Below are 27,226 nucleotides of genomic sequence, written 5' to 3' on the forward strand. Positions count from 1 at the left end.
GCGCGCGCCGGGCTGGGCGGGGCCGCGCCTGCGCGGGGGCTGCGCCAGGGGGCGGTGACGCCGGGGCGGCGCATGCGCAGTGACTCGGTGAGGGTTTGTGGTGAATGTAGGAATTAATTTAAAATTACCGCGACTTAAATTAATGGGATTTGAGGGGTTTGTAGTGGTGTGAGCAGCCCCTGGGCACTCCCCATTACCCATGCGTGTGGGAACCACAGGATTTCCCTGGTTCCCCCCATTTTTGTGTGTCCCCCCATATAAAGAGCGGCTTGTTTACAAATAATCGACAGAACCTATAAATAAATAATAAGGCGCACAAATAACGAACTGAGTAGAGATTACAGCGCCACGGGTAGGGGGTGTTCTAACCCCGGCTGGGGCTGGGGGTGCCCCCGTTTGTGGATTCCCCCGTTTATGGGGTGCCCCCGTTTTTGGGGTGCCCCCGTTAATGGGATACCCCCGTTTCTGGGTGTCCCCCGTTAATGGGTTCCCCCCCTTTATGGGTACCCCCGTTTATGGTGTCCCCGTTAATGGGGTACCCCCTGCTAATGGTGTCCCCATGTTTGGGGTGTTCCCCCCGCTGGTTTCGGGGTGTTCCCCATTAACGGTGTCCCCCATTAATGGTGTCCCTCCTGTCAGTTTTGGGGTGTCCCTCCATCAGTCTCGGGGTGTCCCCCATTAGTGGTGTCCCCCCTGTTAGTTTCGGGGTGTCCCTCATGAGCGGTGCCCCCATTTGGTGGTGTCCCCATTTCTGGGGTGTCCCCCCGTTAATGGGGTGTCCCCCGGCAGTTTGGGGGTGTCCCCGCGGTGCCATGGGGCGCTCCTCCAAGGACAAACGGGACATTTATTACCGGCTGGCCAAGGGGGGGCAGTGGCGGCGTCAAACTTGCTGCAGCTGGAGCCGCCCCCAGCTCCTGAGGGTACGGGGGACCTGGGGGGGGACTGGGGGTATTGGGGGGAATTGGGGGGGCACTGCGGGGAGACAGTGGAATGGGGACATTGAGGGGAATGGGGGGGACTGGGGGAACTGGGGGACTGGGAGGGACTGGGGAATGGGGAATGGGAGAGTGGATTGGGGGGAATGGGAGGAGCTGGGGGAGTGGGATAGAATGGGGGGACCGGGGCAATAGGGGAATGGGGGGACTGGGGGGATTGGGGCAATAGGGGAACGGGGGAATGGGGGGATTGGGGGAGTGGGATAGAATGGGGGAACTGGGGGAATTGGGGCAATAGGGGAACTGGGGGAATGGGGGGACTGGGGGGATTGGGGCAATAGGGGAACGGGGGAATGGGGGAACTGGGGGAATTGGGGCAATAGGGGAACTGGGGGAATGGGAGAGACTGGGGGATTGGGGCAATAGGGGAACTGGGGGAATGGGAGAGACTGGGGGGATTGGGGGAACTGGGGGACTGGGAGGGACTGGGGAATGGGGAATGGGAGAGTGGATTGGGGGGACTGGGGGGATTGGGGCAATAGGGGAACGGGGGGAATGGGGGGACTGGGGGAATGGGGGAGTGGGGGAACTGGGGACATTGGCGTAACTGGTGTGACTGGGATCACTGGTGTAAACGGCTGCCAGGGGTCTGGCATCACTGTGTAACTGGTTTAACTGGTCTAACTGGTGTAACTGGTCTCCCAGGGGTCCAGCGGGCCGTGGATCTTTGTGCTGCCCCCGGGAGCTGGAGCCAGGTGCTGAGTCGGCACCTCAGGTGGGACTGGGGGCACTGGGAGGAACTGGGGGCACTGGGAGCACTGGGGGGTTACTGGGAGCACTGGGGGCACTGGGAGCACTGGGATGCACTGGGAGCACTGGGAGGGCACTGGGAGCACTGGGAGGGCATTGGGAGCACTGGGAGCACTGGGAGGGCACTGGGATGCACTGAGGGCACTGGGATGCGCTGGGATGCACTGGGGGGGCACTGGGAGGGCACTGGGAAGCACTGGGAGCACTGGGATGCACTGGGAGCACTGGGAGGGCACTAGGAACACTGGGGGCACTGGGGGCACTGGGAGCTCTGGGGGCGCTGGAAGCACTGGGAGGGCACTGGGATGCACTGGGGGCACTGGGAACACTGGGAGAGGGGCACTGGGATGCACTGGGAGCACTGGGAGCTCTGGGAGTCCCACACTGGGAGCACTGGGGGCACTGGGAGCTCTGGGGGCACTGGGATGCACTGGGATGCACTGGGGGCACTGGGATGCACTGAGGGCACTGGGATGCACTGGGATGCACTGGGAGGGCACTGGGATGCACTGGGAGCACTGGGATGCACTGGGAGCACTGGGAGGGCACTGGGAAGCACTGGGAGCACTGGGAGGGCACTGGGGGCACTGGGAGCACTGGGATGCACTGGGATGGACTGAGGGCACTGGGATGCACTGGGGGCGCTGGGATGCACTGGGATGCACTAGGAGGGCACTGGGATGCACTGGGAGCACTGGGATGCACTGGGAGCACTGGGAGCACTGGGATGCACTGGGCTGAACTGGGAGCACTGGGCTGAACTGGGATGCACTGGGGGCACTGGGATGCACTGGGGGCGCTGGGATGCACTGGGATGCACTGGGAGGGCACTGGGAAGCACTGGGAGCACTGGGAGCACTGGGAGGGCACTGGGATGCACTGGGGGCACTGGGAGGGCACTGGGGGCACTGGGAGCACTGGGATGCACTGGGGGCACTGGGAGCACTGGGAGCACTGGGAGCACTGGGAGCACTGGGATGCACTGGGAGCTCTGGGAGCACTGGGATGCACTGGGAGCACTGGGATGCACTGGGCTGAACTGGGGGCACTGGGGGCACTGGGATGCACTGGGAGGGCACTGGGAGCACTGGGGGCACTGGGGGCACTGGGATGCACTGGGAGCACTGGGATGCACTGGGAGCACTGGGGGCACTGGGATGCACTGGGGGCACTGGGGGCACTGGGATGCACTGGGAGCACTGGGCTGAACTGGGGGCACTGGGGGCACTGGGATGCACTGGGGGCACTGGGGGACTGGGATGCACTGGGAGCACTGGGGCACTGGGGGCACTGGGATGCACTGGGATGCACTGGGGGAGCACTGGGGGCGCTGGGATGCACTGGGAGCACTGGGATGCACTGGGAGCACTGGGGGCACTGGGATGCACTGGGGGCACTGGGGGCACTGGGATGCACTGGGAGCACTGGGGGCACTGGGATGCACTGGGGGCACTGGGATGCACTGGGAAGCACTGGGAGGGCACTGGGATGCACTGGGGGCACTGGGATGCACTGGGCTGGGGGCACTGGGGGCACTGGGAGGCACTGGGAGCACTGGGGGGCTGGGATGCACTGATGCACTGGGAGCACGGGAGCACTGGGAGGCCGGCACGGGACTGGGGGGCACTGGGAGCACTGGGAATCCTCCTTTGGGGTCTGACTGCACTGGCACTGCCAACTGGGTGAACTGGGAGGACTGGGAATCCCAGTTTGGTACTGGGTGGGTGGGCAGGGAGGTTTGGTTGGGGGTCTGGGGGGGCACTGGGAGTATGGGGGGCACTGGGGGTACCGCTGGGGCACTGGGGGTTTGGGGGGCACTGGGGGGGGCACTGGGGCACACCAGGGGGATCACTGGGGGCACTGGGGGTTTGGGGGGCACTGGGGGGGGCACTGGGGCACACTGGGGGGGTCACTGGGGGCCCTGGGGTACCCAGCCCCCCCCCAGGGGCTCCGAGGGCTCCCCAGCCCAGGTGGTGGCCGTGGATCTCCAGGCCATGGCGCCGCTCCCGGGGGTGCTGCAGATCCAGGGGGACATCACCAAGGTGGGGACACCCCCAAAACCCCCTGAGCCCCCAAAACCCCCAACTGAACCCCCCAAAAACCCCCTGAGCCCCCAAAACCCCCTGAGCCCCCAAACCCCCGGAGCCCCCAAAACCCCCAACTGAACCCCCCCAAAACCCCCTGAGCCCCCAAAACCCCCTGAGCCCCTCGATGCCCCCCCCATCCAGGGCACAACACCCAAGGTGGGGACACCCCAAAAACCCCCTGAGCCCCCAAAACCCCCAACTGAACCCCCCAAACCCCCTGAGTCCCCCCAAAACCCCCAACTGAACCCCCCAAACCCCCCTGAGCTCCCCCCAAACCCCCTGACTCCCCCCAAAACCCCCTGAGCTCCCCAAAACCCCTCTGAGTCCCCCCAGACCCCATCACTCCCCCAGACCCCAATAACCCCCCAGACCCCATTCCGCCCCCCACCCAAACCTCATTTAACCTCCCCCCCCCCCCCCCCCCCCCCCCCCCCCCCCCCCCCCCCCCCCCCCCCCCCCCCCCCCCCCCCCCCCCCCCCCCCCCCCCCCCCCCCCCCCCCCCCCCCCCCCCCCCCCCCCCAGACCCCATTAACCCCTTCCTGCCCCCATTCCCCCTGTGCCCCCAGACCCCAATAACCCCCCAGACCCCATTAACCCCTTCCTGCCTCCATTCCTACCCCCCAGACCCCATTAACCCCTTCCTGCCCCCATTCCCCCCATTCCTCCATGCCCCCCAGACCCCAATCACACCCCCCAGACCCCATTAACCCCTTCCTGCCCCCATTCCCCCCCCCCCAGACCCCAATACCCCCCAGACCCCATTAACCCCTTCCTCCTCCATTCCTACCCCCAGACCCCATTAACCCCTTCCTGCCCCATTCCCCCATTCCCCATGCCCCCCAGACCCCCAATAACCCCCAGACCCCATTAACCCCTTCCTGCCCCCATTCCCCCGTGCCCCCCAGACCCCAATACCCCCCAGACCCCATTAACCCCTTCCTGCCCCCATTGCTGCCCCCCAGGCCTCCACGGCACAGGAGATCCGGCGCCACTTCGAGGGGCACCCGGCTGACCTGGTGGTCTGTGATGGAGCCCCTGACGGTGAGTTTGGGGGGTGCTGGCCCTGGGGGGGCACCTGAACCCCAAAACTCCCCCCCAAAACCCCCCTGACCCCCAAACTGCCCCCACAGTAACGGGGCTGCACGACCTCGACGAGTACATCCAGGCCCAGCTGCTGCTGGCAGTAAGTGTGGGGGTTCAGCCCCCCCAAAAAAAACCCCCCAAAACATCCTGGGGACCCCCCCCAGAGCCCCCCAAACCTCCCCAGACCCCCCAAGTCCCCTTTTGGGGGTCTCCCTCTTCAGGCCCTGAACATCACCACCCACGTCCTGAAGAAAGGCGGCACCTTCGTGGCCAAGGTGAGTCCCCCCAGAATGAGGGGGGGTCTGGAGCCTCCCCTCCCCAAAAAGGGGGTCCTGACCCCCGCCATGCGGCCCCAAAAAGGGGGCGCTGACCCCCCGTGCCCCCCCAGATTTTCCGTGGCAAGGACGTGACGCTGCTCTACTCCCAGCTGCGCCTCTTCTTCCCCGACGTCACCTGCGCCAAGCCGCGCAGCAGCCGCAACTCCAGCATCGGTGGGACCCCCCCCAAACCCCCGGGGACCCCCCTGGGCTGCGGGGAGACCCCCCCTGAGTTTGGGGGACCCCCCGACCCCCTGTTTTGGCAGAGGCGTTCGTGGTGTGCCGTGGCTACAGCCCCCCCGAGGGCTTCGTGCCCAGCATGGAGAACCCCCTGCTGGAGCCCGAGGCGGGTGAGGGGTCCTTGGTGGGATTTTGGGGGTTCCTGACGGGATTTTGGAGGTCCCTGATGGGATTTTGGGGGTCCTTGGTGGGATTTTGGGGGTTCCTGACGGGATTTTGGAGGTCCCTGATGGGATTTTGGGGGTCCTTGGTGGGATTTTGGGTGTTCCTGACGGGATTTTGGGGGTCTGGGGGCATTTGGGGGGGGTCCTGCTGGGATTTTGGGGGGTCTGGGGGACACTGGGGGCATTCTGGGTGTCCCTGATGGGATTTTGGGGTCTCTGGGGGCATTTTGGGGTGTCCAGGGGTCACTGGGAAGTGTCTGGGGATGTTCTGAGAGGTCCTAGGGGGGATTTTTGGGGTTCCTGACGGGATTTGGGGGGTCTGGGGGACACTGGGGGCATTTGGGGGGTTTCTGCTGGGGTTTTGTGGGGTCTGGAGGGCATTTTGGGGGTTCCTGCTGGGATTTTGGGGTGTTCAGGGGTCATTGGGAGGTGTCTGGGGACATTTTGAGGGGTCCCAGGGGGGATTTTGGGGGTCCCTGGGGAGGTTTTGGGGTCTCTGGGGGTCACTGGGAAGTGTCTGGGGACATTCTGAGGGGTCCCTGACAAGGATTTTGGGGGTCCCTGATGGAATTTTGGGGTGTCTGGGGGGCATTGGGAGGCCTCTGGGGACATTCTGAGGGGTCCCAGGTGAGGTTTTGGGGTCCCTGATGGGATTTTGGGGTGTCTGGGGGGTCACTGGGAGGGGTCTGAGGACATTCTGAGGGGTCCTTGGGGGTCCCTGAGGGTCCTTGATTGGATTTTGGGGTGTTCAGGGCTCACTGGGAGGTGTCTGGGGACGTTCTGAGGGGTCCCTGTGGGATTTTGGGGGTCCCTGGTGGATTTTGGGGTGTCTGGGGGTGGTTGGGAAATGCCTGGGGACATTCTGAGGGGTCCCTGGGGGGATTTTGGGGGCACTGGGGGAATTTGGGGGTGCCCAGTTGGATGTGGGATACCCAATGGGATTTGGGGTGCCCAGTGGTATTTGGGGTGCCCATGGGATTTGGAGCTGGATTTGGGGTGCCCCATTGGATTTGGGGTGCCCATTGGATTTGGGATTGGATTTGGGGGTCGATTTGGGGTTGGATTTGGGGTGCCCCACTGGATTTGGGGCTGGATTTGGGGTGCCCAGTGGGATTTGGGGTGCCCCACTGGATTTGGGGCTGGATTTGGGGTGCCCAGTGGGATTTGGGGCTGGATTTGGGGCGGAATTGGGGTATCCCATTGGATTTGGGGTGCCCCATTGGATTTGGGGTGCCCAGTGGGATTTGGGGTGCCCCATTGGATTTGGGCTGGATTTGGGGTGGATTTGGGGTGCCCAGTGGGATTTGGGGGTGGATTTGGGGTGGATTTGGGGTCCCTGGGGATTTGGGCGGATTTGGGGTGGATTTGGGGGTGCCCAGTGGGATTTGGGGTGGATTTGGGGTGGATTTGGGGTGCCCCATTGGATTTGGGGTGCCCAGTGTTGTGTGGGGCTGGATTTGGGGTGGATTTGGGGTGCCCAGTGGGATTTGGGGTGGATTTGGGGTGGATTTGGGGTGCCCCATTGGATTTGGGGTGCCCAGTGCTGTGTGGGGTTGGATTTGGGGTGGATTTGGGGTGCCCAGTGGGATTTGGGGTGCCCCATTGGATTTGGGCTGGATTTGGGGTGGATTTGGGGTGCCCAGTGGGATTTGGGGTGCCCCATTGGATTTGGGGCTGGATTTGGGGTGGATTTGGGGTGCCCCATTGGATTTGGGGCTGGATTTGGGGTGGATTTGGGGCGCCCCATTGGATTTGGGGTGCCCAGTGCTGTGTGGGGTGCCCCATTGGATTTGGGGTGCCCAGTGGGATTTGGGGTGGATTTGGGCTGGATTTGGGGTGCCCAGTGCTGTGTGGGGTGCCCCATTGGATTTGGGGTGCCCAGTGGGATTTGGGGCTGGATTTGGGGTGCCCCATTGGATTTGGGGTGCCCAGTGGGATTTGGGGGTGGATTTGGGGCTGGATTTGGGGTGCCCCATTGGATTTGGGGTGCCCAGTGGGATTTGGGGGTGGATTTGGGGCTGGATTTGGGGTGCCCCATTGGATTTGGGGTTGGATTTGGGGTGGATTTGGGGTGCCCAGTGGGATTTGGGGTGCCCCATTGGATTTGGGCTGGATTTGGGGTGGATTTGGGGTGCCCCATTGGATTTGGGGTGCCCAGTGCTGTGTGGGGTGCCAGGGCTGGCCCTGTCCCGCCTCTCGGGCCCCTCCCGGGTCATCGTTCCCTTCGTGGCCTGCGGGGACCTGAGCGCCTTCGACCCCGACCGCACGTACCCGCTGCAGGTACTGGGGGAACTGGGAACACTGGGAATGGGAATGGGAATGGGAATGGGAACTGGGAATGGGAACTGGGAATGGGAATGGGAATGGGAATGGGAATGGGAATGGGAACTGGGAATGGGACCCCGACCGCACGTACCCGCTGCAGGTACTGGGGGAACTGGGAACACTGGGAATGGGAATGGGAACTGGGAATGGGAACTGGGAACTGGGAATGGGAATGGGAATGGGAACTGGGAATGGGAATGGGAATGGGAACTGGGAATGGGAATGGGACCCCGACTGCACGTACCCGCTGCAGGTACTGGGGGAACTGGGAATGGGGAACTGGGAATGGGAATGGGAATGGGAATGGGAATGGGAACTGGGAATGGGAACTGGGAATGGGAATGGAATGGGAATGGGAATGGGACCCCGAATGGGACCCATGGCGAAGGTACTGGGGAACTGGGAACACTGGGAATGGGAATGGGAATGGGAACTGGGAATGGGAACTGGGAATGGGAATGGGAACTGGGAATGGGAATGGGACCCCGACCACACCTACCCCCTGCAGGTACTGGGGAAACTGGGAATGGGGAATGGGAATGGGAATGGGAACTGGGAATGGGAACTGGGAATGGGAATGGGGGGAACTGGGAATGGGAATGGGACCCCGACTGCACGTACCCGCTGCAGGTACTGGGGGAACTGGGAATGGGGAACTGGGAATGGGAATGGGAATGGGAATGGGAATGGGAACTGGGAATGGGAATGGGAACTGGGAATGGGAAATGGGAATGGGAATGGGAACTGGGAACTGGGAATGGGAATGGGAATGGGAATGGGACCCCGACCACACCTACCCCCTGCAGGTACTGGGGAAACTGGGAATGGGGGAATGGGAACACTGGGAACACTGGGACTGGGAATGGGGAACTGGGAACACTGGGAATGAATGGGAAACTGGGATGGACTGGGAATGGGAATGGGACCCCGACCACACGTACCCCCTGCAGGTACGGACTGGGAATGGGACAATGGGAAACTGGGAATGGGAACTGGGAATGGGAACTGGGAATGGGAAACTGGGGGAGCCCCTGGAGCCAATGGGAAGGATTGGGAGGCCCTGGGCAGTACTGGGAGGCACTGGTCTGTACTGGGGGGCACTGGCCCATACTGGGGGGGCCATACTGGGGGGCACTGGCCCATACTGGGGGGGCACTGGGCCATACTGGGGGGCACTGGGGCCATACTGGGGGGCACTGGGCCATACTGGGGGGACCATACTGGGGGGCACTGGCCCATACTGGGGGGCACTGGTCTGTACTGGGGGGCACTGGTCTGTACTGGGGGGCACTGGCCCATACTGGGGGCACTGGGCCATACCGGGGGCACTGGCCCATACTGGGGGCCATACTGGGAGGCACTGGGCCATACTGGGGGGCCCATACTGGGAAGGACTGGCCCATACTGGGGGGCACTGGCCCATACTGGGGGGGCCATACTGGGAGGCACTGGGCCATACTGGGGGGCACTGGCCCATACTGGGAAGGACTGGCCCATACTGGGGGGCACTGGGCCATACTGGGGGGCCCATACTGGGGGGCACTGGGCCGTACTGGGGAGCACTGGTCTGTACTGGGGGGCACTGGCCCATACTGGGGGGCACTGGGCTATACTGGGAAGGACTGGCCCATACTGGGGGGCACTGGCCCATACTGGGGGGCACTGGCCCATACTGGGGGGGCCACACCGGTCCGTACCAGTGGCCCCACCCCACCCTGTCCCCCCCCAGCTGGAGCCCTCCCGGCCGTACCGCTACACGCCCCCCCCCGCGCCCCCCATCGCCCCCCCCTTCGCCCGGGCCTGCCGCCTGCGCCGGGGGGGGCACCCGGGAACGGAGACCCCCCCGGGGGGTCACGGGGACGGCACGGGCGTGCAAGGAACCCCCGTGCAAGGAGCCCCCGTGCGAGGAGCCCCCGTGCAAGGAACCCCCGTGCAAGGAGCCCCCGTGCAAGGAGCCCCCGTGCAAGGAACCCCCGTGCAGGGAACCCCCGTGCAAGGAACCCCCGTGCAAGGAACCCCGTGCGAGGAACCCCCGTGCGAGGAACCCCCGTGCAAGGAGCCCCGTGCAAGGAACCCCCGTGCAGGAACCCCCGTGCAGGAACCCCCGCGGGAACCCCGTGCAGGAACCCCGTGCAGGAACCCCGTGCAAGGAGCCCCCGTGCAGGGAACCCCCGTGCAAGGAACCCCCGTGCGAGGAACCCCGTGCAGGAACCCCCGTGCAGGGAACCCCCGTGCAAGGAGCCCCCGTGCAGGAACCCCCGTGCAGGGAACCCCGTGCAAGGAACCCCCGTGCAAGGAGCCCCCGTGCAAGGAGCCCCCGTGCAAGGAACCCCGTGCAGGGAACCCCCGTGCGAGGAACCCCGTGCAAGGAACCCCATGTGAGGGGGACAGAGCCTCGTGTCAGCTGGGTGTGCAAGGAGCCCCCCAGGAGGAACGGGAAGGAGCCTTTTGCAAGAGAACGAGTGTGCAAGGAGCCTCATGGGGGGAGATGAGTGTGCAAAGACCCCAACGGAAGGAACAAGGAGGCTCCTGTGAAGGGCTGAGTGTGCAAGGGTCTGTGTGTGGGATGGGTGTGCAAGGAGCCCCATGTGAGGGGGACAGAGCCTCGTGTGAGCTGGGTGTGCAAGGAGCCCCTCAGGGCAGGATGGGTGTGCAAGGAGCCCTGTGTGAAGGGATGGGTGTGCAAGGAGCCCCTCAGGGCAGGATGGGTGTGCAAGGAGCCCTGTGTGAAGGGATGGGTGTGCAAGGAGCCCCGCAGGAGGGGAACGGAGCCCCATGCGAGGAGCTGCGCCAGCTCTGTCTTTCAGACTGAAACTTGGGTGTGCAAGGACCCCGGTGGGTGTGCAAGGATGCCCTGGGTGTGCAAGGACCCCGGTGGGTGTGCATGGATGCCCTGGGTGTGCAAGGATGCCCTGGGTGTGCAAGAACCCCAGTGGGTGTGCAAGGACCCCGGTGGGTGTGCAAGGCCGCCCTGCGTGTGACCACTGCCCCAAAGAACCCCCCTCCAGTCCCGGGTGTGCAAGGATGCCCTGGGTGTGCAATGAACCGGGGGGTGGGGGTTGGGGAGCCCAGTGTGGGAACCCCAGGTGTGGGCCAAGCTTGGGGGCCGCGTTTGGGGGACCCCAGGTTTGGGGGACCAGGGGTTTGGGGGGCCCCAATAAACCCCCAGTTTGGGGGCCCCGGGGCTTTGGGGGAGCCTCGGTTTTCGGGGGACAACGGGTTTGGGAGGGGGCTGGGGGATTTGGGGGACCCCAGGTTTGGGGGGACCCCAGGTTTGGGGGGACCCTCGGGGGTTTGGGGAGAGCCCAGGTTTGGAGGTTTGGGGGGACCCTGAACTTTGGGGGGACCCTGAGCTTGGGGGGCTCCTAGAGGGGCTGGTGGGGGTTTTGGGGTGCCCCGGGTTTTGGGGTGCCCCCAGTTTTGGGGTGCCCGGAGCATTGGGGTTTCCTGGAGGGAACAGTGATGGTTCCAGGCTGTCCCCAGTTTTGGGGTGCCCCATTTTGGAGGTGCCCCAGTTCCGGGGTGCCCGGGGCTTTGTGGAGTTCCCAGAGGGGCTGATGGGGATTTTGGGGTGCCCATTTTGGGGTGCCCCATGTTGGCGTGCAGCAGTTGGAGGTTCCTGGGGGGGCTGATGGAAGTTTTGGGGTCTCCCTGGTTTTGGGGTCTCTCCAGTTTCAGGGTGAGGGTTTGGGGGTCTCCCTGGTTTTGGGGTGCCCCATGTTGGGGTGCCCATGTTGGCGTTGGTGTTCAGCAGTTGGGGGTTCCTGGGGGGACGGGTGGGGGTTTTGGGGTCTCCCGGTTTTGGGGTGAGGGTTTTGGGGTGCCCCATTTTGGGGTCTCCCCGGTTTCAGGGTGGGGGTTGTGGGGTCCCTGGTTTTGAGGTCTCCCCGGTTTCAGGGTGGGGGTTGTGGGGTCTCCCTGGTTTTGAGGTCTCCCCGGTTTCAGGGTGGGGGGGGTTTTTTCCTTTTTGGGCTCCCTGGTTTCAGGGTGTCCTCGGCTTCGGGGTCTCCCCGGTTTCCGGGTGCCCCACGTCGGGGTTCAGTCCTTGCCGCGCGAGGCCTCGGCGTTGGCGCGCAGCAGTTGGGGTTCCTGGGTGGGATGATGGGGTTTTTGGGGTGCCCCATGTCGGGGTGCCCCTGTCGGGGCTCAGTCCTTGCCGCGCGAGGCCTCGGCGTTGGAGCGCAGCACGGCTCCGGGGCTGGGGTACGGCCGCTGCTGGAACAGGGGCCCGGCCGCCGTCGTGTCCGCGCCCGTCTTGGCCTCGTTGCGCTTGGGCAGCCCCGTGGACCAGGTGCCCCTGGGGGGGCACGGCGGGGCGTCAGGGGGGTCCCCGAAACCCCGGGCACCCCAAAACCACCCCCAAAACCCGGGCACCCCAAAACCCGGGCACCCCAAACCCCCCCAAAACCCGGGGCACCCCAAAACTCCCGCCCCCCAAAACCCCCCCTTCAAAACCCGGGGCACCCCAAACCCGGGGCACGCCAAAACCACCCCCAAACCCCCCCCAAAACCCAGGCACCCCAAAATCCGGGCACCCCAAACCCCCCCAAAACCCGGGGCACCCCAAAACCACCCCCAAAACCCGGGCACCCCAAACCCGGGGCACGCCAAAACCACCCCCAAACCCCCAAAACCCAGGCACCCCAAAATCCGGGCACCCCAAACCCCCAAAACCGGGGCACCCCAAAACTCCCCCCCCGAAACCCGGGGCACCCCAAAACTCCCGCCCCCCAAAACCCCCAAACCCTCCAAACCGGGGCACCCCAAACCCGGGGCACGCCCAAACCACCCCCAAAACCCGGGCACCCCAAAACCACCCCCAAAACCTGGGCACCCCAAACCCGGGGCACCCCAAACGCCCCACCCCAAAACCCCTGCAAAACCCGGGCACCCCAAACCCCCCCCCCAAACCCCCCAAAACCCCACCAAAACCCCCCCAAAGCCCGGGCACCCCAAAATCCGGGCACCCCAAACCCCCCCCGAAACCCGGGGCACCCCAAAACTCCCGCCCCAAAACCCCCGCAAAACCCGGGGCACCCCAAACCCCCCAAAATCCCCCCCCAAAACCCGGGACACCCCAAAATACCCCCAAAACCCGGGGTGCCCCGAAACCCCCACAAAACCCGGGCACCCCAAAACCCGGGCACCCCAAAACCCCCCAAAACCCGGGCACCCCAAACCCCCAAAACCGGGGCACCCCGAAACCCCCCCAAGCCCCCGGTCAGCCCGGCCGTACCGCGGCGCGTCCGAGTAGGCGCTGGGGTCCATCGGGTCCAGCTCCTCGTCCTTGCGGCCGCCTGGGGGGCACGGGGGGGTCAGCACAGCCCCGCAGCACCCCAGAATCCTGGGGAGCCCCCCAAAATCACGGGGAGCCCCCCCAGAAACGCTGAAACCCCAGGGATCCCCCCTGGAACGCTCAGAGCCCCCCAAAATCCCAGGGACTCCCCCAAAATCTCTGAAATCCCCGGGGATCCCCCCAGAAACCCCTGAAATCCCTGGGGACCTTCCCGGGAATCCCCAAAATCCCAGGGACCCCCCTGGAACGCTCAGACCCCCCAAAATCCCTGGGGATCCCCCTGGACCCCCCAAAATCCCTGGAGATCCCCCTGGACCCCCCAAAATCCCTGGAGACCCCCATGGAACCCCCAAAATCCCGGAGAATTCCCTGGCCCAGAACGCTCACAGCCCCCCCAAAATCCCCTGAGACCCTCCCAGAGTTCCCCAAAATCTCAGGGACCACCCCCCAGAATGCTCAGAGCCCCCCAAAATCCCAAGGAACCCTCCCGGAGCCCCCCAAAATCCCGGGGACCCCCCTGAACCCCCCAAAATCCCGGGGGAATCCCCCCCAGAACGCTCACAGCCCCCTGAAATCCCTGGAGACCCCCCTGGAACCCCCCAAAACCTCTGGGGATCTCCCCGGAGCACCCCAAAATCCTTGGAACCCCCCAAAATCCTGGGGAGACCCCTAAAATCCCAAGGACAACCCCCGGAATTTTCAGAGCCCCCCAAAATCCCAGGGAATTCCCCCCAGAATGTTCAAAGCCTCTTGAAATCCCCAAGGACCCCCCCAGAGCCCCCCAAAGTCCCTGGAGACCCCCATGGAACCCCCAAAATTCCCATGGTATCCCCAAATTCCCGGAGGACTCCCTTCCCCAGAACGCTCACAGCCCCCCCAAAATCCCCTGAGACCCCCCCAGAGCCCCCCAAAATCTCAGGGACCACCCCCAAAATGCTCAGAGCCCCCCGAAATCCCAAGGAACCCTCCTGGAGCCCCCCGAAATCCTGGGGGAATCCCCCAGAATGCTCAGAGCCCCCTGAAATTCCTGGAGACCCCCCCTGGAGCCCCCCAAAACCGCCGGGGAGCCCCCCAGAATTCGGGGACCCCCCCCCGGTACCTTTCTTGCCCTTGGGGTACGGGGCCAGCTCCTCCCGCCGGTGCCCCCGGCGCTCCCGCGGCGCCTCCTCCTTCTCGGGGGGCTCCTCGGCCTCTGCGGGGGCCCCGGGGCTCAGCGGGGACCCCCAGACCCACCCCGGGTTTTGGGGACCTCCCCCTGGGATTTGGGGTCCCCCCAGTTCCACTTTTCCCCTCAGGTTTTGGGGACCCCTCAGTTCCCCCTGTGGGGTTTTGGGATCCCCCCCAGGTTTTAGGGCCCCCAGTTTCGGGTTCCCCCAGTTCCCCCCCAGTTTTTGGGGTTCCCCCAGACTTTGGGTCCCCCTTTAGGTTTTGGGGACCCACCCAATTGCCCCACAGTTTTGGGGTCCCCCAGGTTTTAGGGCCCCCCCCAGTTTTGGGTCCCCCCCAGTTTTTGGGGTTCCCCCAGTTTTAGGCCTCCCCAGATTTTGGGATCGCCCCCAGTTTTGGGGTCCCCCTCAAGTTTTGGGAACCCACCCAGTTCCCCCCCAGGTTTTAGGGCCCCCCAGTTTTGGGGATCCTCTCCAGGTTTTGGGGTGCCCTCCAGCTTTTAGGCCTCCCCCCTCAGTTTTGAGCCCCCCCCAAGTTTTGGGGTCCACCTTTTAGGTTTTGGGGACCCACCCAATTCCCCCCCAGTTTTGGGGTCCCCCCAGGTTTTAGGGCCCCCCAGTTTTGGGTCCCCGCCAGTTTTGGGGATCCCCCCAGGTTTTAGGGCCCCTCCCCAGTTTTGGGGTTCCCCCCCAGTTTTGGGTCCCCTCTGATTTGGGGTCCCCTGTAGGTTTTGGGGACCCACCCAATTCCCCCCACGTTTTAGGGCCCCCCAGTTTTGGGTCCCCCCCAGTTCCCCCCCAGTTTTTTGGCCCCCTCCCCAGTTTTGGGGTCCCCCCCGTTTTGAGCCCCCCCCCAGATTTGGGGTGCCCCGTACCTGCGGCGCCGCGCGCTCTCGGGCGGGTTTGGTGATGACGGAGTTGGGGTCGCTCGGGGACAGCCACGACACCAGGTCCGTGTCCAACCGTCCAGTAATAGGGCAGCCCGCTGGGGGGACACGGGGGTCCCATGGGGCCGGGGGGGCCTATGGACCCTAGAGAGCCTTATGGACCCTATAGAGCTGGTGGGGGAGGCCTGATTGTCCCACAGAGCTACGGGGGCCCTATGGACCCTATAGAGCCCTATGGACCCTATAGAACCCTATGGACCCTATAGAGCCCTATGGACCCTATAGAGCCCTATGGACCCTATAGAGCCCTATGGACCCTATAGAGCCCTATGGACCCTATAGAGCCCTATGGACCCTATAGAACCCTATGGACCCTATAGAGCCCTATGGACCCTATAGAACCCTATGGACCCTATAGAACCCTATGGACCCTATAGAGCCCTATGGACCCTATAGAGCCCTATGGACCCTATAGAGCTCTATGGACCCTATAGAGCCTTATGGACCCTATAGAGCCCTATGGACCCTATAGAGCCCTATGGACCCTACAAAGCTCTATGGACCCTATAGAACTGCAGGGGAGGCCTGATTGTCCTACAGAGGCATGGGGGGCCCTATGGACCCTATAGAGCCCTAGAGACCCTATAGAGCCCAGGGAGGGCCCCATAGAGCCATGGGGGGCCCTATGGACCCTATAGAGCCCTATGGACCCTATAGAACCCTATGGACCCTACAGAGCCCTATGGACCCTATAGAACCCTATGGACCCTATAGAGCCCTATGGACCCTACAGAGCCCTACAGAGCCATGGGGGTCCCTATGGACCCTATAGAGCCCTATGGACCCTATAGAACCCTATGGACCCTATAGAGCCCTATGGACCCTATAGAACCCTATGGACCCTACAGAGCCCTATGGACCCTATAGAACCCTATGGACCCTATAGAGCCCTATGGACCCTATAGAGCCCAGGAGAGGGACCCACAGAGCCATGGGGGGCCCTATGGACCCTACAAAGCTCTATGGACCCTATAGAGCCCTATGCACCCTATAGAGCCTTATGGACCCTATAGAGCCCTACAGAGCAATGGGGGCCCTATGGATCCTATAGAGCTCTGTGGACCCTATAGAGCCCAGGGAAGGGCCCCATAGAGCCATGGGGGGGCTCCTAAGGATCCTATAGGGCCATAGGGAGAGCCCTATAGAGCCCCATGGACCCTACAGAGCCATCGAGGGGGGCTAATTATCCTACAGAGCTATGGGGGGTCCTATGGAGCCATGGGGGGGCTCTACAGACCCTATAGAGCCCTGGGGGCACCTATGGAGCCCCATGGACCCTATAGAACCATGGGGAGCCCTATGGACCCTATAGAGCTATGTGGGCCCTATAGAGCCATCAGTGCCCTATAGAGCCCTATAGACCCTACAGAGCCATGGGGCCCCTATAGACCCCATAGAACCCTGGGGACCCCTATGCACCCTATAGAGCCTTGGGGGACCCTACAGCCCCCATAGCACTGGGGGGGTCCCTACAGGTGGCAGGGGGGACTCCCCAGGTGGGGAGGGGTCTCACCAGGTGGGAGGGGTCTCCCTGGGTGGGGGAGGGGTCTCCCAGGTGGGGAGGGGTCTCACCAGGTGGGGTCGATGACTTTGTACCAGGGCGGCATCAGCCCCTCGAGCCGCGAGGCCTCGTAATCCACGTGGGCGTCGTCGTAATCCTCAGCGATGATCTCCTCCTCGGGCTCTGGGCGGGGCGTCAGCGCGGCCCCGCCCACTGCCCCACCCATGCCCAAACCACACCCACTGCCCCAACCCTCAGCGATGATCTCCTCCTCGGGCTCTGGGCGGGGCGTCAGCGCGGCCCCGCCCACTGCCACGCCCACCATCCCAAACCCCACCCTCTGCCACACCCACTGCCCCAGCCCCTCTTCCCGTTCTTGGAATTGAGCTGGGGCGGGGCTGGGATGAGAGCCCCGCCCCCTGCCCAGAGCCACACCCACAGCTGAGCCCCGCCTACAGCCCAGAGCCACGCCCCCTGCCCAGAGCCCCGCCCCAGCTAATAACACCACCCACAACTCCGAACCACGCCCATTGCCCTGCAGCCCCGCCCCTGCCCATAGCCCCGCCCACTGCCCCTGTCCATTGGGATGCTTCACCCCGAGGCTCTGGGGGCATTGTCTGGCTCCACCCACTGCCCCTAGCCCCGCCCATTGCTCCAAACCCCGCCTACTGTCCCTACCCCATCCATTGCCTTAAACCCCGCCCATTGCCTTAAACCACGCCCACTGACCCAAACCCTGCCCATTGCTCCGCCCCCGCCCATTGCTCCAAACCCCGCCCACTGCCTTAAACCCCGCCCATTGTTCCAAACCCCGCCCGTTGCTCCAAACCCCGCCCATTGCCTTAAACCACACCCACTGACCCAAACCCTGCCCACTGCCCCGACCCCGCCCATTGCTCCAAACCCCGCCTACTGCCCCTACCCCATCCATTGCCTGACCCCCGCCCACTGCCTTAAACACCGCCCATTGCTCCAAACCCCGCCCACTGCCCCTAACCCCGCCCCCACCCTCCCACCATGCATTTGGGGTCCGGGGTCGGGCACACCCAGGCCACGCCCACACCGCACCCTGGCCACACCCCCAGCCCCACCCCCAGCGCAGCCCCGCCCCCTCTCACCGGGCTCCACGTGCTTGAGCAGCCCCCGCTTGGCCAGGCGGGACTGGAGAGCCACGGGCAGCGGCATGGCCGGGACAGCGCCGGGGGCAGCACCGAACACGGAGGCACCGGGAAGCCCGGGGCGTGCGGGATGTACCGGGTAGCACCGGAGTGTACCGGGCAGGCCGGGGCAAGCCGGGCGAAGCCGGGGGGAGATGCACCGGGATTGTAGGGACAGCGAGGCCCGGGATTCGGGAGTGCACCGGGGACAGACCGGGGAACTGCCCGGGACACGGGGCAGCAGCCGGGACACACGGGCGACAGCGCGGGAGCGCACCGTGTCAGCGGGACACCGGGACAGCGGGGGATCAACGCGGGAGCCGGGGACCGAAGACAGTGGGGACAGCACCGGGAAAGCATGGGGCCGCAAGTACGGGAGGGGGGAAGCACGGGCCACCGGACACGATACCAACACGATTACTGAAGCGGACAGCACCGGGGGGGTCTGCGCCGGGGGGGACAGCACCGGAATTGCACCGGGGACCCCAGAGAGCCCCGGGAGCTCAGCCGGGGGCACGGGACAGGGGGGTCAGCACCGGGAAGCACCGGGATCCCGGCTGGGGCGGGGCACAGGACAGGGGCGGCACGGGGCGCCCCCGGGAGCCCCAGGGCCCCCTCGGGCACCCGGGACAGCCCCGGAACCGAGGGAGCCGCCCCGGGAACCCCGGAACAGCGGGAACCCCCCGGAGACCCCCGGGAACCCCAGTGCGGTCCCAGTTACCCCAGTTCAATCCCAGTTCAATCCCAGTTACCCCAGTTCAATCCCAGTCCGGTCCCAGTTCAACCCCAGTTCAATCCCAGTTACCCCAGTTCGGTTCCAGTCCGGTCCCAGTTCAATCCCAGTTCGACCCCAGTTCAATCCCAGTTCAACCCCAGTCCGCTCCCAGTTCAATCCCAGTCCGGTCCCAGTTCAATCCCAGTTCAATCCCAGTTCGGTCCCAGTTCAACCCCAGTTCAACCCCAGTTACCCCAGTTCGCTCCCAGTTACCCCAGTTCAATCCCAGTTCAATCCCAGTTACCCCAGTCCGCTCCCAGTTCAATCCCAGTTCAATCCCAGTTACCCCAGTCCGCTCCCAGTCCGGTCCCAGTCCGCTCCCAGTTACCCCAGTTCAATCCCAGTTCAATCCCAGTTCAATCCCAGTTACCCCAGTCCGCTCCCAGTTACCCCAGTTCAATCCCAGTTCAATCCCAGTTACCCCAGTCCGCTCCCAGTTCAATCCCAGTTCAATCCCAGTTACCCCAGTTCAATCCCAGTTCAATCCCAGTTCAATCCCAGTTACCCCAGTTCAATCCCAGTTCAATCCCAGTTACCCCAGTTCAATCCCAGTTCGCTCCCAGTTCAATCCCAGTTACCCCAGTTCGTTCCCAGTTCGCTCCCAGTTCGGTTCCCGCTCCCACCGGAAGCCGCCGCCGGCTTCGCGCCGCTCACGTGACCGCGCTGCCCCCTAGGCCCCGCCCCCGTTGCCCCGGTAACCGCCCCGGCTCTTCCGGCGACCCCGTGACCCTGCCCTGACCAATCAGCCGCGGGGACGCTGCGAGCGCTCGGCCAATCAGCGCGCGGGAAGGCGGCGCGCGCGGCGCGGGGCCCGAATGGGCGCCGCCATGTTGGGGGGGGCGGCGGCCCCGCGCTGGTTTTGGGGCGGTCGCCGCTCAAAATGGCGGCCCCGGGGGCTCCGAGCCCCTCCCGGGGTCACCCCCGCCCGCCCCGCCCCCCCCCACGGCACCGGGGCTCCAAGGACACCGGGGAACAACGGGGGCTCCGCCCCTTTATTAAAGCTGCGCTCGAGGGGTCAAAGGTCACCGGGCACAGGTCGAGGGTCCCTGAGGAGGCCACGGGGGTCACAGTGCAAAGGTCACGCCCCGGAGGGGGGCAGAGGTCAAAGGTCAGCACAGCCCTGAGAGGGGCAAAGGTCAAAGGTCAGCAGCAAAGGCCCCAGAGGAGAGCAGAGGTCAAAGGTCAGCAGCAGGAGGTCACTGGGAGGTCCCTGAGGTTGAGGCCACCAAGAGAGGTCAGATGGCCAGCACAGTGAGGTCACAGAGAGGTCAGGGGTCACACAGAGGTCACATGGGGCTTACAGAGAGGTCACACAGGGAGGTCAGAGGTCACAGAGACATCACAGAGGTCACCCAGAGGCTAGGGGTCACAGAGGTCACCCAGAGGTCAGAGGTCACCCAGAGGTCAGAGGTCACAGGGTCAGGCCAGGCGGCAGCCTCGGGAGCGGGGGCGGGGCCGGGGTTGCTGGGCGGGGCCTGGGGAGGCCCCGGGGGGGCGGAGCTGTGGGGGGGGGGGATGGGCTCCCCCAGGAACAGCCCCTCCCACGAGGAGGAGGAGGAGGAGGAGGATGAAGGGCAGCGGGGGCGGCCCCGGCCCCTCCCCCTCCGCTCCCCGGAGGCGCAGGGGGGGGGGCCTGTGGGGAGGGGCAGTGGGGAGGGGCTGGTGGGGAGGGGCCAAGTGGGGGAGGGGCTGGTGGGGGGGGGCCTGGGGGCGGGGCCGGGGTGGGGGGCGGGGGCCGGTGGGGGGGGGCCGGTGGGGGCGGGGCGCGGTGGGGGGGGGCCGGTGGGGGCGGGGCCGGTGGGGGGGGCCGGTGGGGAGGGGCCGGTGGGGGAGGGGCCGGTGGGGGCGGGGCCGGTGGGGGAGGGGCGGGGCGCCGCCCCCAGCTCGGGCAGGGAGTGGCGCTCGGGACGCCCCGGCGGGCGGGAAGCCCTCGGGGGAGGGGCCGGGCTGGCAGCCCCCAGGCCCCCAGGCGGCACCCAGTGCCCCAGGGCCCCAGTGCCCCCAGTGCCCCCAGTGCCCGCAGCCCCAGTGCAGTGCCCCCAGTGCATCCCAGTGCATCCCAGTGCTCCCAGTGCTCCCAGTGCTCCCAGTGCTCCCAGTGCTCCCAGTGCCCCCAGTGCTCCCAGTGCTCCCAGTGCCCCAGTGCCCCCAGTGACCCAGTCTCCCAGTCCATCCCAGTCCCCAGCACCCAGTGCTCCCAGTCCCCAGTGCATCCCAGTCCAGCCCAGTCCACCCAGTTCACCCCAGTCCATCCCAGTGCATCCCAGTGCATCCCAGTGCTCCCAATGCCCCCAGTGCATCCCAGTGCTCCCAGTCCATCCCAGTGCTCCCAGTGCTCCCAGTCCATCCCAGTGCATCCCAGTGCATCCCAGTGCATCCCAGTGTGTCCCAGTTCATCCCAGTCAGCCTCCCCAGTTCATCCCAGTCAGCCCCAGTTCATCCCAGTCCATCCCAGTTAGCCTCCCCAGTTAGCCCCAGTTCCCTCCCAGTCACCCAGTTCATCCCAGTTCATCCCAGTTCATCTCAGTCCATCCCCGTTAGCCCCAGTCCCTCCCAGTCCCCCCCAGTCCCCCCCAGTTTCCCTGCCAGTCCCCCCCAGTCCATCCCATTTCTGACCCCCAGTCCCTCCCATTGCCCCCCCACCCCCAGTTCCCCCCAGTGCCCCCCACCCTCCCCATCCCCCCCATTCCCATTCCCAGCCTCACCAGCCGGGGCTGCCCCTGCCCAGGATCTCCTGCGGGGGGCGCTGCGGGGCGCGGTGCCGCTGTCGCCGCCGGGGGCGCAGCGGGGGGAGCAGAAGATTTGCCCCCCCCGGGGCAGGAAGGGCCGGCCCAGCAGGGGGCGCCCGCAGGGGGCGCAGCGGAAACAGCCGGGGAGGGGGTGCCAGTGCTGCCCCCTGTGGGTGACGTGGGGGTCCTGCAGCCCTGAGGACAGTGAGGGGACAATGGGGACAGTGGGGACAACGGGGGACACTGGGAGGTGACAATGGGGCAATGGGGTCCCCGCCCCCTGTGGGTGACGTGGGGGTCCTGCAGCCCTGGGGACAGTGAGGGGACAATGGGGACAGTGAGGGGACAATGGGGACAATGGGGGACAATGGGGACACTGGGGGACAATGGGGACAATGGGGACAGTGGGGACAGTGAGGGGACAATGGGGACAGTGGGGGGACAATGGGGACAGTGAGGGACAATGGGGGACAATGGGGGTGCCAGTGCTGCCCCCTGTGGGTGACGTGGGGGTCCTGCAGCCCTTGGGACAATGGGGACAATGAGGGGACAATGGGGACAATGGGGACAGTGAGGGACAACGGGGGACCCCCAGAACTTCCCCTGGTGCCCCCAAACCCACCCTGGGACCCCCAAATCCCCCTTAGGACCCCCTGGGACCCCAAAACCGCCCTGAGGACCCCCAAATCCCCCCTGGGACCCCCAAACCCCTAGGGACCCCAAAACCCCCCGTTAGGACCCCCTTAGGACCCCCAAACCCCCCGTTAGGACCCCCTTAGGACCCCCAGCCCCCCTCACCGATGGGGTCCCCGCAGGTGTCGCACAGGTGGGCGCGGCGGGCGCGGCAGGGGGGGCACAGGGGCTGCCCCTCCCCCCCGGGCAGGCTCTGGGGGTCCAGGGCCCCCTCGCACTCCAGGCAGCGCAGGTGGCGCAGGTGCCAGCGGCGCCCCCCGGCCTCGGCCCAGCGCCCCCCGAAAATCAGCTGGGGAGGGGGAAAGGGGGGGGTCAGGGACACAGAGACCCCCTGAGACACCCCCAAAATCCCCTGAGGGGGGAAATCAGCTGGGAGGAGGGGTCAGGGATATAGAGACCCCCAGAGACCCCCAGAGATCCCCCGAAAATCAGCTGGGGAGGGGGAAAGGGGGGGGTCAGGGACACAGAGACCCCCTGAGACACCCCCAGAGATCCTCCCCCAAAATCAGCTGGGGAGGGGGAAAGGGGGGATCAGGGACACAGAGACCCCCAGAGACCCGAAAATCAGCTGGGGAGGGGGAACAAGGAGGGGTCAGGGATATAGAGACCCCCAGAGACCCCCAAAATCAGCTTAACGGGTCCCAGCACCGGTAAGGCACATGAGAACCCCATAACCCCCAGAGACCCCCAGAGACCCCGAAAATCAGCTGGGGAGGGGGAAAGAGGCGCGTCCCCGAGGGATATAGAACCCCAACTGAAACCCCATACAGCCAACCCCATACAGCCCCATAACCCCATAACCAGCCCCATAACCCCATAACCCCTGTACCCCCTCCTCCCACGCACGGGCCCCTAACGCTGTCACGTGAGCACCCCATAACCACCCCAGCACCCCACACTGCCCCATAACCACCCCATACCCACAATGAGCACCCCATAACTGCCCATAGCACCCCATAACCAGCCCTATAACCGCCCCATAACCAGCCCCATACCCTATATCCCCCCGCATAACCCCATATCCAGCCCCATAACCCCATATCCAGCCCCATATCCTCCCCACACCCCCCGTACCTCGTCGCAGCCGGGGCAGCGGTGCCTGAAGCTGTCCCCATGGTGCCGCCCCATAACCAGCCCCATAACCCCATAACCAGCCCCATAACCCCATATCTCCATATCCCCCCTATACCCCGGTACCTCGTCGCAGCCGGGGCAGCGGTGCTGCCCCATAACCAGCCCCATAACCAGCCCCATAACCCCATATCCAGCCCCATAACCCCATAACCCCACACCCCCGGTACCTCGTCGCAGCCGGGGCAGCGGTGCCGCACGCTGTCGCCGTGGTGCCGCCCCATATCCAGCCCCATAACCCCATATCCAGCCCCATAACCCCATATCCCCCCATACCCCGGTACCTCGTCGCAGCCGGACCAGCGGTGCCGCCCCATAACCAGCCCTATAACCCCATATCCAGCCCCATATCCCCCCCACACCCCCGGTACCTCGTCGCAGCCGGGGCAGCGGTGCCGCCCCATAACCAGCCCTATAACCCCATATCCCCCCATATCCCCCGGTACCTCGTCGCAGCCGGGGCAGCGGTGCCGCACGCTGTCGCCGTGGTGCCGCCCGCACAGCAGCCGCCCGCCGCCGCCGCCGGGGCAGAAGTAGATGAGGTCCACGAGCGGCTGCTGGCACTGCTGGCAGCGGAAGCAGCGCGGGTGCCAGCACAGGCCGAGCCCCGCCCGCGCCGCGAACACGGCCAGCGCCCCGCCGCGCACCGCGGCCCCGCACTGCGGAACGGGCGGTCAGGGGGGCGCTGGGAATCGGGGGGTGACACCCCGGTTATAGCCCCCCATCCCCTACAACAGGGGGTCAGGGGGAGGCTGGAATCGGGGGGTGACACCCCCGGTTATAGCCCCCCATCCCTCAAAACAGGGGTCAGGAGGGGCCGGAATTGGGGGGTGACACCCCGGTTATAGCCCCCCACCCCTCAAAACAGGGGGTCACACCGCGGCCCCGCACTGAGGAACGGGCGGTCAGGGGGGCCGGAATCGGGGGGTGACACCCCCGTTAGAGCCCCCCATCTCTCAGAACAGGGGGTCGGGGAGGCACCCCAGGAATTTGGGGTGTGACCCCCCCGTTATAGCCCCCCCATCCATCACAACAGGGGGTCAGGGGGCGCCCGGGAATTGGGGTGTAAACCCTCGGTTATAGCCCCCTCATCCCTCTTAACAGGGGGTCAGTGGGGGGGTGGAATTTGGGGTGTAACCCCCCCGTTATAGACCCCCCACCCCTCAGAACAGGGGGTCAGGGGGGCTGGAATTTGGGGTGTAACCACCCCCGGTACATACCCCCCATCCCCTCAGAACAGGGGGTCGAGCTGGGGGGGGGTAGGGGGGCTCAGAATTTGGGGTGCAACCCCCATTATAGCCCCCCACCCCTCACCCCGGCGGGGTCAGGGGACGCTGGGAATTTGGGGTGTAACCCCCATTATAGCCCCCCACCCCTCAGAACAGGGGGTCAAGGGGAGCCCGAAATTTGGGGTGGGACTCCCCCGGTACAGGCCCCCACCCATAAACCTGGGGGGGTCGGGGAATTTGGGGTGCAACCCCCCCCTTTACAGGGTCCCACCCGGTTTTGGGGTCCCTCACCCCCATTGTTGGGCTCCCCTCCCTTGGGTTTGGACACCCCCACAAACGTTCCCATCCCCGCTCCCCCTTTTTTGGGGTTCCCTCCTCATTTTGGGGCTTCCCACCCCCATTTTTGGGTCCCACACGACTTTTTTTGGGGTGCACTTTTTTGGGGTGCTCTTTTTTTGGGTTGCGCATTTTGGGGAGTCCCACTTTTGGGGTGCTCATTTTTTGGTGCCATTTTTGGGGTGCTCATTTTTTGGCGCCATTTTTGGGGTCCCGTTTTTGGGGTGCCATTTTTAAGGTGCTCGTTTTTGGGGCGCTGTTTTCGGCCCATTTTGGGGGGGTGCCCGTTTTTGGGGTGCCAGTTTTAATGCCGTCGTTTTTGGGGTGCCCTTTTTGGGGGTGCCGTTTTTAGGGTGCTCGTTTTTGAAGTCGTGTTTTTGGCGTGTCGTTTTTAGGGTGTCAGTTTTGGGGTGCACTTTTTGTGATGCTCGTTTTGGGGTGACGGTTTTCAGACCGTTTTTGGGGTCCTGTTTTTAGGATGCTCATTTTTGGGGTGTCCATTTTCCACCCGATTTAGGGTACCATTTTTGGGGTGCCCATTTTAGAGGTGCCGTTTTTGGGGTGCCCATTTTTGGGGTGCCCATTTTTGGGGTGCCCGTTTTCAGCCCATTTTTGGAGTCCCGTTTTTGGGGTGGCCATTTTTAGTGTGCCCATTTTTGGGGTCTTTTTTTGGGATGCCCATTTTCGAGGTGCCGTTTTTGAGGTGCCCATTTTCAGCCCGTTTTGGGGGTGCCCTTTTAGGGGTGCCGGTTTTAGGGTGCTGGTTTTGGGGTGCCTTTTTGGGGTGCCCATTTTTGGGGTGCCCTTTTGAGGTCCCGATTTTAGGGTGCTGATTTTGGGGTGCCATTTTTAGGATACCGTTTTTAGTATGCCCGTTTTTGGGGTGCCCGTTTTCAGCCCATTTTTGGGGTCCCGTTTTTGGGGTGCCATTTTTAGGATGCTCATTTTTGGGGTGCCCATTTTTAGTGTGCCCGTTTTTGGGGTGCCCATTTTCAGCCCATTTTTGGGGCACCATTTTTTGGGTGCCCGTTTTTGGGGTGCCCATTTTTAGGATGCTCATTTTTGGGGTGCCCGTTTTCCACCCGTTTTGGGGTGCCGTTTTTTGGGGGCCCATTTTAGAGGCGCCGTTTTTGGGGTCCCGTTTTTGGGGTGCCCGTTTTCAGCCCATTTTTGGGGCACCATTTTTAGGGTGCCCATTTTTGGGGTGCCATTTTTGGGGTGCCCGTTTCCAGCCCATTTTTGGGGTCCTGTTTTTGGGGTGCTCATTTTTGGGGTGCCTGTTTTAGGGGTGCCCGTTTTCCACCTGTTTTTGGGTGCCCATTTTTGGGGTCCCATTTATAGGATGCCCATTTTTGGGGTCCCATTTTCGGGGTGCCCATTTTTGGAGTCCCGTTTTTGGGGTGCCGTTTTCAGGGTCCCGTTTTTGGGGTGCCGTTTTTAGGATGCTCATTTTTGGGGTGCCCGTTTTCCACCCGTTTTGGGGTGCCCATTTTAGGTGCCGTTTTTGGGTGCCCATTTTTGGGGTGCCCGTTTTCAGCTCATTTTGGGGTGCCCATTTTTGGAATCCCGTTTTTGGGGTGCCCGTTTTTGGGGTGCTGTTTTCGGGGTGCCCATTTTTGGAGTCCTGTTTTCGGGGTGCCGTTTTTGGGGTGCCGTTTTTGGGGTGCCGTCTTTGGGGTGCCCGTTTTCGGCCCATTTTTGGAGTCCCGTTTTTGGGGTGCCCGTTTTTGGGGTGCCCGTTTTTGGGGTGCCGTTTTTGGGGTGCCGTCTTTGGGGTGCCCGTTTTCGGCCCATTTTTGGAGTCCCGTTTTCGGGGTGCCGTTTTTGGGGTCCCGTTTTCGGGGTGCCGTTTTTGGGGTGCCCCCACCTGCTGGCACACGGCCCCCTCGCTGGTGAGGGGCAGCGGTCGGACGCTCCCTTGGCCCAAATTTTCCCGTTTTCGGCGTTGGGCGAAAAGTTTCAGTTCCCGACGCTCGACCTCGTCCAGGTCGTGGCAAAACTGGGGCTGGGCAGCGGTGGGAGAACCTCAGACCGCCCCAAAAATCCCCCAAAACCCCAAAAATACCCCAAAACTACCTCGAAACACCAAACCCACCCCTAAAATGCCCCTGAACAACCCAAACCACCCGAAAACCACCTTAGAACAATCCAAATCCACCCCAAAATACTCTTGAACCTAAACCACCCCAAAAAAGCCCTCAAACAACCAAAAACACCCCAAAAATGCCTTAGAACGGACCAAAACTACCCCAAAAAATGCCTCAGAGCAATTAGAATCCACCCCAAAAACGCCCTTGAATAGCCC

General features: G+C 64.2%; 3 protein-coding genes across 5 annotated transcripts; 1 reads left to right on the plus strand and 2 right to left on the minus strand.

Annotated features, from left to right (window-relative positions):
• Window positions 1-1,645: 1,645 nt before the first annotated feature.
• Window positions 1,646-12,063, plus strand: FTSJ1 (FtsJ RNA 2'-O-methyltransferase 1). Its single transcript, XM_030970268.1, has 10 exons — window positions 1,646-1,710; window positions 3,691-3,787; window positions 4,795-4,873; window positions 4,963-5,015; window positions 5,137-5,190; window positions 5,304-5,406; window positions 5,499-5,582; window positions 7,795-7,916; window positions 9,691-10,339; window positions 11,948-12,063. Exons 2-10 carry the CDS (start codon window positions 3,740-3,742, stop codon window positions 12,061-12,063), a joined length of 1,308 nt encoding a protein of 435 aa, XP_030826128.1. The 5' UTR covers window positions 1,646-1,710; window positions 3,691-3,739.
• Window positions 11,223-18,078, minus strand: PQBP1 (polyglutamine binding protein 1). 3 transcript variants are annotated; one of them, XM_030970278.1, is made up of 8 exons: window positions 17,990-18,078; window positions 16,943-17,054; window positions 15,299-15,408; window positions 14,357-14,449; window positions 13,198-13,258; window positions 12,089-12,258; window positions 11,952-11,979; window positions 11,223-11,910 (listed from the first exon to the last, which is right to left on the minus strand). In XM_030970278.1, exons 1-6 carry the CDS (start codon window positions 18,054-18,056, stop codon window positions 12,108-12,110), a joined length of 594 nt encoding a protein of 197 aa, XP_030826138.1. In that variant the 5' UTR covers window positions 18,057-18,078; the 3' UTR covers window positions 11,223-11,910; window positions 11,952-11,979; window positions 12,089-12,107. The 3 variants fall into 3 exon arrangements, with proteins under 3 accessions (XP_030826138.1, XP_030826139.1, XP_030826137.1); XM_030970279.1 differs by lacking the exon at window positions 11,223-11,910 and having other exon boundaries at window positions 11,931-11,989; window positions 12,099-12,258; XM_030970277.1 differs by lacking the exons at window positions 11,223-11,910; window positions 11,952-11,979 and having other exon boundaries at window positions 11,998-12,258.
• Window positions 18,079-19,812: 1,734 nt separating this feature from the next.
• Window positions 19,813-26,926, minus strand: PRICKLE3 (prickle planar cell polarity protein 3; the record flags this gene model as incomplete). Its single annotated transcript, XM_030970269.1, has 5 exons — window positions 19,813-19,923; window positions 21,509-21,727; window positions 22,331-22,514; window positions 23,803-24,015; window positions 26,789-26,926. Coding segments are annotated over 5 exons (765 nt in total), but the record flags the coding sequence as incomplete, so codon positions are not given.
• Between the last annotated feature and the right edge of the window lie 300 nt (window positions 26,927-27,226).

Source organism: Camarhynchus parvulus, unplaced genomic scaffold (genome assembly GCF_901933205.1).
Source record: "Camarhynchus parvulus unplaced genomic scaffold, STF_HiC, whole genome shotgun sequence".
Classification (NCBI taxonomy): domain Eukaryota; kingdom Metazoa; phylum Chordata; class Aves; order Passeriformes; family Thraupidae; genus Camarhynchus; species Camarhynchus parvulus.

Excerpts from the sequence above, each read along its gene's own strand:
- FTSJ1 (XM_030970268.1), top strand. The coding sequence starts at position 3,740 with ATGGCGCCGCTCCCGGGGGTGCTGCAGATCCAGGGGGACATCACCAAG. Across the intron at positions 3,788-4,794 it reads TCCAGGGGGACATCACCAAG|GCCTCCACGGCACAGGAGAT; the intron begins GTGGGGACACCC and ends GCTGCCCCCCAG. Across the intron at positions 4,874-4,962 it reads CTGTGATGGAGCCCCTGACG|TAACGGGGCTGCACGACCTC; the intron begins GTGAGTTTGGGG and ends CTGCCCCCACAG.
- PQBP1 (XM_030970278.1), bottom strand. The coding sequence starts at position 18,056 with ATGCCGCTGCCCGTGGCTCTCCAGTCCCGCCTGGCCAAGCGGGGGCTG. Across the intron at positions 17,055-17,989 it reads GCTCAAGCACGTGGAGCCCG|AGCCCGAGGAGGAGATCATC; the intron begins GTGAGAGGGGGC and ends CGCCCCGCCCAG. Across the intron at positions 13,259-14,356 it reads GTACCCCAAGGGCAAGAAAG|GCGGCCGCAAGGACGAGGAG; the intron begins GTACCGGGGGGG and ends CGTGCCCCCCAG.